Raw genomic sequence first — 11,119 nt, forward strand, 5'->3', positions numbered from 1 at the left:
GGGGAAAGAAGGAAGGGATGGAAGAAGTGAAGAGGGAGGGAATGGAAGGAAGGCCAGGAGAAAAATAGTAGGTGGAAGGGGATGGAGTAAAGAGAGAGGGAAGGAAACGAAGGGAAGAGGGAAGGTAAAGGAGGGAAGAAGCGAAGATAGGTGGAAAAGAGAGGAATGAAGGAAAGGGAAGGGGAAAATGAGAGGAAAAATTATATTAGGTGGAAAGGAAGGAATGAAATGAAAGGGAAGAGAAAGATTGGAGGAAGAGAAGATATATTAAATGGAGAAGGGAGGAATGAAGGGAAAAGATAAATGGAACAGAAGGGAGTGATGGAAGGGAGAAGGAAGGGGGAGTATAGGGAAGGATATTTTTTTCTTTCTTTTCCTTTTTTTTTCTTTCCTTGCCTGGTCTGCGTGAGGTCAAGATTATATTACACTGCAGCGTGACCTGGCCTGACCTTACATTCACGTCTTGATGCTCTTCCATGCTCCGTGGCCTGATTATTATTATTATTATTATTATTATTATTAATATCATCATCATCATCATCATCATCATCATCATCATCATCATCATCATATTTACTTACTCATTTTTATTCTAATCGTTGATTTTATTATTGGTAATGTTGTATTCACTAGTGCTCCTCCTCCTCCTCCTCCTACTACTACTACTACTACTATTACTGGTTTACACCTTCCTCATGAAGTAGGCACGCAGACCAGTGATTATAGCATTGATAACGATAACACACGGCAGTAAGACAATTCTACTTACCTACCTTGATAAAAGCCGTAGTTTAGTTTAGTTTAGTTTAGCTTGTTTGCTTAAGTTTTAATTATTACTTGATCACCTTGAGGGAAAAAAGAAACACACACACACACACACACACACACACACACACACACACACACACAAAGACAGAGAGAAAGATCGCAATAATACTTTCAATAATAATAATAATAATAATAATAATAATAATAATAACAACTACAATACTAAAACAATAATCCCCATAACACGTCACAAGGTAAGATTACAAATTAACTCAATAAAAAGATCAATACTGAATATTTTTTTTTTTCTTTATTTTTTTAAAGTTTGCCAACAGCATAGCCAGGCAGGAGGGTGGTGCCACGCACACACGCACGCACACACACACACACACACACACACACAGACACACACACACACACACACACACACACACACACACACACACACACACACACACACACACACCCTCCTGTATGTGCGGAAAAGTAGCATGTACGTAAAATCTATGTATGTAAGCATATATACGTACACACCGCTACTGATGGATGCTACAAAAATATAAACAATAATATAAACACCACAAGAAGAAGAAGAAGAAGAAGAAGAAGAAGATGATGATGATGAAAAAGAAGAAGAAGAAGAAGAAGAAGAAGAAGAAGAAGAAGAAGAAGAAGAAGAAGAAGAAGAAGAAGAGAATAAAATAGACTATATGCTTTTGATATAAATTCCCAGCCTCTTTGTGTATACATACGTGTGGGGAATGCAGCCATGTGTACGTGTGTGTGTGTGTGTGTGTGTGTGTGTGTGTGTGTGTGTGTGTGTGTGTGTGTGTGTGTGTGTGTGTGTGTGTGTGTGTGTGTACTGCCTCACCTATTTTTCTGTTTCTCTCCAATTGCAATCACACTTAATGGCAATAAATCATATTGTTTTTATTGAAGGCATCTCAACTGCTTCTTTTTTGAGTCAATGTATAAATGATGTAAACTTCTGTGAATAGACAAGCATTTTTTTTTTTTTCGTGTATTTCCTTGAATTTTGAACGGCAGTGGTGATGGTGGTGGTAGTGGTGGTGGTGGTGAGTAATAATGTTGGTGAGAGTGTGTTGCTGTTGCTGTTGTTGTTGTTCTTGTTGGTGATGGTGGTGGTGAAGGCTGCAGTCCACTCATGCACAATCATCCCCTCATCATGAACTGTCATTCACTGCTCCACAAAACAACACAAACCACTCCATATTCTTTGCATCGAGGACGACAAGGCAGTGGTGATAAAAAAAAGAAACATAAAAACAAAATATAATAACAATAATAATGAAAGTAACGGGCGTGATACGAAAGATTATTATCATTCAGACTAATGACTAACAATTGCACAGCGGACGGTGCATCCCGGCGCGGTGTGTCCCTCTGGCGGGCCTGCGTGCCCGGCGGGGCTGCGCCAAGGCTCAGTCAGGCAAGGGAAATTTCAGGTAATAAAGATTAAGATTAGCATGGATTGGTGGTTTGATGGATGCAATGCGTGGCCTTGAACATGGACAACAGCAACACAGGCAGCACAGGCCGCGGGGTACACAGGTGCGCGGGTCGTCCTAGTGGTGGCCCCGCCGATGCGTCACCGGCCGCCGCGTGACGCCCCGCCGCGAGTCAAGGCCGCGGCCGCAGTACTTTTACGCTGCCACTCCCGTTCACGGTCCGTGGACGAGGCGAGTTTCTCTTTATATTGGGATGCTCGAGCGCCGCGGCGGTGGGGGTGACGCAACGGGCGGGGAGGGTGGGTGGGTCTGGCAGCCTCCGCCCACAAGCGTTTCACGAAGCGAGACAAGCATTATAAATTATTCCTGAGCCGGACTGGTAAACAAAATATATATATAAAGGTGTGTTCGCTGCACAACAGCTGTCCGGTTCAAGAGTTCAGAGAGACACACTAACTACTATATGTCTAATACAAGGCGGGCCCCACCCGGCACAGGGGCGGGGCGCTCGTCCTCGCGCGTATTTCCATACTTTATAAAAGCACGAAAATACATAATACATTCACTGGGTAAAGTCCCGGCGAGCAGTGTCCGTCAGGGCCAGTGTGGGCAGTCGCGAGCGGGCCGGTGTCCTCCAGCACCCACTGGCGTGCCCCGCCGGTGTCCGGCCAGGCGGATCTGTCTCACCGGGACAAAGTCAGCTTTTTAAGGCGTTATGAGATGCCGCCCTCGAGGACAGCCAGCCAGCAGCCTGGGGCGGGCACGTGCCTGGGGCAGGGAGGGAGGGTAAGTAGGATATTAGTAGCACTTTTTGAAGGCGGCGGTGCAGAAGGGAACCAGCTGCGGGGCGCTGCAGTCCTGGCAGGCAGAAGCCAGCTGGCGGCAGCACAGGAAGTGGTCGCGGCAGCAGGTGGGCCAGTCTGAGGGCGACACGTTGGAGCAGCCGCGGCGGCAGCGGCCACACATGCCTGAGGGAGAGAGGGAGAGGGTGAGGGGAGGCTGTGACGTCATGCACTGGACGTGGGGGTGTCCTGCCCTGCCCTGCCCTGCCTGGACAGCGGCGCGGCTCACCTTGGCGCCGCCACACCTAACCTTTGCAGCAGGGAGGGGGGGAGTGGACTTGCAACGCGCCCTGCGAGTGGGGGGGCGGGAAGGGAGGGTTGATGGCAACAGTGATTCATTAAGCCTTTAGATGACAACGAGCATCCCGATACCTCTCATCACGCCCCTCCTCACTCCCAGCACGCCCCCAGCTGCCTCTGCCACCCTGCCATGAATACGAAGAAATAATCACAATAGTTTTTGCCCGGCGGGCGGTGGCGCTCCCTCAGCCACAAGAAACACACACACACACACACACACACACACACACACATACACACACACACATACACACACAGCTCCGCCCAAGTAGAAATACATAATTGGTGGTGAAGGCCGCGGCTGTGCTCTGACGGGACACGATCGCCCTGCAGCACTCCTACCTGTGGGATACCTGGGAGTGGCGCCGCACACCTGCCCTTCTCATTATCTACCTGGCTGTCCCTCGCACCTGTCCCCATCCACCTGTCCATGCAAGAGGGGAGGAGAAATGGAAATCCCTCTCCCTTACATCCAACCCCAACGCCCTCCTCAGCACACACACACACACACACACACACACACACACACACACACACACACACACACACACACACAAGACAGAGAAACAGAAAAAAAGGAGAATACTCGTGCTGTAAACTTGGAAATGAAAACAACTGCTCTAAAAACCAGTTACTTTAAGCCTCAGTACAATTTTTTTTACTCTCTATTTAATAACCTGAAGTGGTTGGGGATATCCGCCTTCAAACCTCCCGCCCTACCATCCGCCCCCCAAACCCCAACACATGTTCTGGTCCCGCTCTATATGGCTACTTACCCCTCCTCCCCCTCCTTCCCTCTCCCTCTCTCTCTCTCTCTCTCTCTCTCTCTCTCTCTCTCTCTGGCACTTGTCAATCCTGTCCACTTGAAACTTAAAATCTCACACTCTCACTCTTACTTCTCCCCTCCCCCCCACTTTCGTCCCCGTCAGCGCCACCCACAGAAGGGAGCCGCCCACGCCACTCCCTCAAAGACAGGTGTGCGTACCCACTTAATTAGCTGGTCACTCCCTTGCCGTGTCCCTGTGTGTGTGTTACCTTGTATTCAACTCTCACCTTCCGTCACTCACGCATACACGCACACACATATATATACACACATAAACTTTATCTCTTTACTTCGTCTCTCATTTCTCTTATTTTCGTTTGCATTCTTTATTCATTTTATCTTATTCTCGTCTGATTTGAATGTGGTTTAATTTTTTTCCCTCCCGTCTCTATCTTTTTTTCTCCTGCAGGTGACCAACGCACGAGGTGGAATTAAGAAGGTCGCCGCCACGTCAAGGTCACCCACACCACTTTGTTCCTCGTGACATTCCGAGGCGGGGAATTTCAACCGGATTATGTGCAATTTTGGACCTCAATTTTTTTTTTTTTTTTCAGACCAATTTTCTACACGTCAATTTCGGACAGTTTTAGGTCAGTTTTGTATGTCAGTTTCTACCGTTTCTGGCTAATTCTGGATGTCAATTTCGTCCAAGTTCTTGCACCTCTGTTTCTACTAAGTTTGCGCCTCAATATCTACCAACCTTGCAACTCAATATTTACTAACTTTCTAAATAAATATCGACTAATTTTTCTAGATTAACGTGGACCAATTTTGCATGCCTATTTCACCCAATTTTACAAGATAATTTAAATGAAGAAAGTGTAACAAGAAGGCAAATCAAGAAGGAAGACGAGAAAGAATAATTTTGGATTTTTGCGAAGTGAATGAATCCTGAAATCAAATAATCCCAAATATGATGAACTTTGACTGACCTCGAATGGCACTTGCTAAAATAAATTAATAAAAAAAACAGACAAAATAAATGAAAGAAATAACGTGAAATGCTTAACAAGAAGAACCTCCAAAGTGACTCCGATTTCAAATAACTTGAGTCTGAAATCTGATGAAATTCAAGTTTGTCTGAAATCACGAATGTATGAACTTTAAGACGATGGAACGGGCCCCCATCCTCCCCCCCCCCCCCCTCTCTCTCTCTCTCTCTCTCTCTCTCTCTCTCTCTCTCTCTCTCTCTCTCTCTGAAATAACTGCACCAAATATCCAAACACACACATTTCAAAATAATGTAACTGTATCACAATCAGAATTTAGTTTTCGTTACTTTATCTTTTTCAAACTAACAACAAATTTCTGCGCAATAATTGAGAGGAAAATAATCTTGTTTTTTTTTTTATCTCTCTCCATCACCTCCCTCCTTCCTCCATTTAGGGGTGGGGTGGGGGGCAAAAAGTAGAGGGAAAAAATATTTCTGGAGGGATTGCCCAACTAGAGGAGGAGGAGGAGGAGGAGGAGGAGGAGGAGGAGGAGGAGGAGGAGTAGATTTTGTTTTCCTCCTTCAAGTTGGAGTCACGTGACCAAGATGGCGACCTTGATTGTTTTTGGGTTGTCCTGGGGGAGAGAGAGAGAGAGAGAGAGAGAGAGAGAGAGAGAGAGAGAGAGAGAGAGAGAGAGAGAGAGAGAGAGAGAGAGAGAGAGAGAGAGAGAGAGAGAGAGAGAGATGATAGCCTTGTTATGATGAAGACTGGGATACACACAACTCTCTCTCTCTCTCTCTCTCTCTCTCTCTCTCTCTCTCTCTCTCTCTCTCTCTCTCTCTCTCTCTCAGAAGGAAAACAAGTAGCATATTATTTTCAAGAAGCCTTCTGGACATGAGAGAGAGAGAGAGAGAGAGAGAGAGAGAGAGAGAGAGAGAGAGAGAGAGAGAGAGAGAGAGAGAGAGAGAGAGAGAGAGTATTGCGGTACATTCTGTTTCCCGATTAAGCAAGAATGAGAGAGCGAGAGAGGGGGAGAGAGAAAAAAACAAAAATAAGAGAGATGGTCAAGAAAAATCATGAACTTAAGTGTTGATTATGATATTCTAGAGAGAGAGAGAGAGAGAGAGAGAGAGAGAGAGAGAGAGAGAGAGAGAGAGAGAGAGAGAGAGATGGCCAGCCTCGTACGGACCAACAAATCTGCTGCTGCCGCCGTAATTTTCTTTTTTTTATTCTTTATCACCATTTATTCTTTTATTCTTGATTACTCGTTATCTTTCTTATCTACCCTATGTATATTTCATCTTTATTTATTTTTTTTAATCTTCCCTTTTATCATTATTATGCTGCTCTGTTCTGGCTTCATTAACTTCAAGATAGCGATAAGTGAATAACTGAATGAATAGATGAATAAGTATGTGAATGAATGAATGAACGAATGAATATATGAATGAATGAATGAAAGTATAACTACCTACTTACCTATCGAACCAACTGATTAACTAACTAACTACCTAACCAATTAATTACCTAACGTACGTACCTATCTACCTACCAGATTAAATAACTATCTAACTACTTACTTAAACAATTACTTATCTACCTAACTACCAATCCAACCAATTAACAAACTAACCAACTAACTCAATACAATCACCTCGAAAAGCTGAAGGAGGGGGAGAGGACAGAACGAAATGAACCAACACTAACTGAATTAACTGAACCACATAATACTCTCACCTTACTCTGAATCTCAGCTTACTACGTATTTAGTTAAGAATACTTCCCCTCCCCACCCGCAGTTAATCGTGACCCGTGGAAGAGCAAACTTTGAGATAAATTATTAATGGTTGTGTTTTTGCTAATGGTGGAGAGAAGGGAGGAGGGATGGAGTGGGGGTGAGGGAGATCAGATGGGAGGCTGAAGAATGGAGGGAGAGAAGAGAGAGAAAGAGAAAAGAGAAGGAAGAAAGAAAGAGGGCAGAAGAGGAGGAGAGATATAATAGAAAGAGGAATAGGAAGAAATGGAGAGGATGGAGGTATAATAGGGAGGAGGAGAGAGATAAATGATGGGTAGAAAAAATAAATAGAGAGGGGGAGAGAAGGAAAAAGTAAAGGAAAAAAATAATGATGTTTTCAGTGTATATCAACTTAAGATAGTAGTTGTAGTAGTAATAGTTTTAGTATTAGTATTAGTATTAGTATTAGTATTAGCAGTAGTAGTAGTAGTGTCCTGGCAAAAAAAAAAACACTTGATTTTACTACCACTTAACACTACAGTCAATGCAGTACTTTAGAATAATGTAACGTGAGCGAGACAAACATAAGTAATAGTGGTGGTGGTGGTGGAGGTGGTGGTGATGGTGGTGGTGGTGGTGGTGGTGGTGATATTAATCCTTGACAGCTTATGTTTGTGACTATTTGTGGTGGTGGTGGTGGCGGTGGAAGTGGGAATAAGTATGACGTAGATGTGTTTGCGTGCGTGTCCGAAAGAGAGGCGTGGGTGTGTGTGTGTGTGTGTGTGTGTGTGTGTGTGTGTGTGTGTGTGTGTGTGTGTGTGTGTGGGCAGTGCTTGGGCGTTTATGGCTGTATGTGTGTCTTTGTAGGTGTCGGTAAATGAGGAGTGTGTGTGTGCGTGGTCTCTCTCTCTCTCTCTCTCTCTCTCTCTCTCTCTCTCTCTCTCTCTCTCTCTCTCTCTCTCTCTCTCTCTCTCTCTTATAGACAAACAGAAAGAAGGAAACAGAAAAAAATACATAGAAAGAAGTAAAGCAAGAGAATAGGTAAGAATAGGTGGGGATAGGCAAGGTCAAGGGTATGGCCATCGGTGTGGGCGTGCGTGGGTGTGGTGGGCGGAGTTACCTGAGGTGCAGTTACGGGCGTTGCGAACAAGCTTCCTCCTGCAGACGAGTCCTCGGTTGCCTCGGGGACACGGACTCTGCCCAATCAGGTTGTCCTCCTGCAAAAGAGACGAGGTGAAGTTAGATTACGTTAAGTTAAGTATCGTCTCTTCATCCCCTTCTTCAGTATCTTTATTAATCTCTGCTTATCTAATCTTCCAGTGTCTCTTACTTCCTTTTTTATTCTCTCCTACAGCCGAGAGATGAGGTGAGATTAGGTTAAGTTAGGTTAAGTCTCGTCCCTTCATCCACTCCTTCAGTATCTTTATCAATTTCAGCCTCTCTAATCTTCCAGTGTCTCTTACTCCCTTATTTGTTTTCTCCTGCAGCAGAAACGAGAAGTGAGGTGAGGTTAAGTTATGTTAGGTATTATTTGTTCCTTCATCTCTTCTTTCCGTATCTTATTTTGGTTAAACCTCACGGCTCTTCTTAGGGACCGGCATCTCAGTTGTCCTTTTATATATGTTCTGTTGCTCTTGGTCAGCGCCCCTCTTACATGAAAAGTATCAATTAGTTTCTACCTTTTTTTAATCTCAGTCCCTTTTCATCAATTTTTTTTATTCCTTCCTGCCGCAGAGACGAGGAAATGTGAAGTTAGGTTAGGTTAAGTATTCTGCCTTCATCCCCTCCTTCAGTTTCTTTATCAGTCTCTGCCTCTCTAATCTTACATTGCCTCTTATTCCCTTTACTCCCTTATTACTCCTTCCCCTTCCTCCTCTCATGTCCTTGTCCCTTCTTAACTTCCTTCCTTATTCCCTTCGTTAACACCCTTCCTCCTTCCCTCTCTTCGTCCTTCCCTAACTTTCTTATTCCCTCATTATTTCGTCCTCTTCCTCCTTTCTTGCACTCTTGCCTCTCCAGCTCCCTTACTCAATCCATCACCAGGCGCCACATGACCTTAGTTTGGCGCCTGTTGCCACCACCCAAACAAGCAATCAATCCTCACTCACTTCCGTCTCCTCTCAGTATTAAGAAACCCTCTCCTCGCCCTGAATAACACTAACACTTCTTCAGGATATTCTCAAGGGTTACTGTTACTAGAAGATTATGACTAGAAGAGCAGAATGGCTGGAATACCTAGATGACTTTTTCAGAAGTTCCCAAGGGTCATTATTCCAGGGAGATTATGAGCGGAACGACTACATCCCTTCTTTAGAAATTCCCAAGGCTCACTGTTACTGGAAGATTAGGACTGGAAGAGCAAAGACTGGCTGGAATAACTACTCCACTCTTTCAGAAACTACCAAGAGGCTCATTGTAACTGTAAAACTATAACTGAAACGACAACAACAACAACAACGACAACAACAACAACAACAACAACAGCCCTTCTTCAGAAACCCCCAGTGCTCACTATTCCCTTTAAAATTACAACTGGAAGCACAAAGAGTGATTGGAACCTCACCTCGTCGTCATCGTCCTCTTCTTTGAGCTCCGGTTCTTCACCATTTGGTTTGGACCGACTCAGGAACCTGCTGGCGGGGATGAAGGTGGCGGTGCGGGAGGCGTGTTCACGGGATGCTGGCATGGGGGGCTCAGACAGGGAGGAATTGGTGCTGCTGGAGTCACTGGCTGGGACTTCAGTAGTAGTAGTAGAAGTAGTAGTAGTGGTGGTGGTGGTGGTAGTGTCCCTAGTTCTTGAGACAGGAGGGTTCGTGGCGCGTTCAAGGGAGTTCTTAGGTGTGGTTGTGGTGATGGTGGTGTTGCTCTCCACTTCACCAGATGACGTGAGCGATGTGGTGACTTCCGAGGAGGTGGTGGTGGTGGTGGTTGCGCTGGTGGTGGTGGCTGCGCTGGTGGTGGTGGTTGCGCTGGTGGTGGTGGTTGCGCTGGTGGTGGTGGCTGCGCTGGTGGTGGTGATTGCGCTGGTGGTGGTGGTGGTGGTAGGAGGGGTCTGGAGGGAAAGACGAACAGGGAAGCGTGGCAGGAATTTTCTAACAGATGCAGCTGCGGTGGTGGTAGGGGGCGAGGTGGTGGTGGTGGTGGACTCGTCAGTGGTTGTGGTGAGGGGCGTTGGGGCTTTGATGGGGAAAGACCGTGAGGGGAAGAGAGGCATAAATTTTCTTCTTGCGGAGGAATCTGAGGAGGTAGAAGAAGGAGGAGGAGGAGGAGAAGAGTAAGAAGCCGATGAGACGGAGGAGGAAGCTTTTAGGGACGAGTATGACCCGGAGGATTCTGGCAGGTCTGAAGGGGATTCATCAGAAGGCACAGAAGCACCTCCACGTAAAGAAGAGGACATGGACATCTTGGGTCGAGCAGTGGGGGTCGAAGCGAGGTTCCTTGGCACAGGCGATGATGACATGGACCTTCCTCTTGGTATGGCGTGGAGGGAGCGGGCGGAAGAGAACATGGAGCGACCGCGGGAGGAGGAGAGTCTTGGCCTACCACTGGAAGGCGAGGTGGAGGGGCTGGAGGTCGTGGTGGTGGAGGAAGAGGACGAAAGAGAAGATTTGCGATTGGAAAGAGAGGAAAGTGATGGGATTTTTCGAGGGAAGATGATGGATGATGATGATGATGATGATGATGATGAGGAGGAGGAGGAGGAAGAGGAATCAGGTGTTTTTCGCAGGACCAGAGTTGGGGAGGAGGAAGAGGAGGAAGAGGAGGAGGGGAGGGTAGGAGGAGGATTGGAGGAGATGGAGGAAGATCTTAGAAGTGGAATCTTACGACGAGAAAGAGCGGAAGGGAGAATAACACGGGCAGAAGAAGAAGAAGAAGAGGCATCATCATTACGTCCTGAAGTAGTAGCAGAAGGAGGAGCAGCAGTAGTAGTAGGAGCAGGAATAGTAGTAGTAGTTGAGGAGGTTGGTTCCTGGTCAATCACTGGGGTTATCGGGGGTTCCTCAGGCGGGAGAGTTGCGTTCTCTTCATCTGCTAGGGGTGAGTCGATCTCTTCCACCCCTATCACTCCCACCACCACCGCCTCCATCAGCAGCAGCAGCAGCAGCAGCACCTTGGTCATCATGCCACCTGCGGGAGAGAAAACGGAAGGCTGGATGAAAGAGAGAGAGAGAGAGAGAGAGAGAGAGAGAGAGAGAGAGAGAGAGAGAGAGAGAGAGAGAGAGAGAGAGAGAGAGAGAGAGAGAGGC

At 46.2% G+C, this 11,119-nt stretch overlaps 1 protein-coding gene across 2 annotated transcripts in view; it reads right to left on the reverse strand.

The window, feature by feature from the left end:
* Positions 1-1,538: 1,538 nt before the first annotated feature.
* The window catches only part of LOC135110411 (uncharacterized protein DDB_G0271670-like), a 32,871-nt gene continuing 23,290 nt past the window's right edge, over positions 1,539-11,119 (reverse strand). For both annotated transcript variants that reach the window (XM_064022708.1, XM_064022707.1), the window contains exons 2-4: positions 9,436-11,000; positions 7,993-8,089; positions 1,539-3,205 (exon numbers count right to left, since the gene is read on the reverse strand). In XM_064022708.1, coding sequence (XP_063878778.1) covers positions 3,036-3,205; positions 7,993-8,089; positions 9,436-10,995 — 1,827 coding nt within the window. In that variant the 5' untranslated portion in view covers positions 10,996-11,000 and the 3' untranslated portion in view covers positions 1,539-3,035. The remainder of the gene's footprint in view (positions 3,206-7,992; positions 8,090-9,435; positions 11,001-11,119) is intronic.

This window comes from Scylla paramamosain, chromosome 20, assembly GCF_035594125.1.
Source record: "Scylla paramamosain isolate STU-SP2022 chromosome 20, ASM3559412v1, whole genome shotgun sequence".
In the NCBI taxonomy this organism is placed as follows: Eukaryota; Metazoa; Arthropoda; class Malacostraca; order Decapoda; family Portunidae; genus Scylla; species Scylla paramamosain.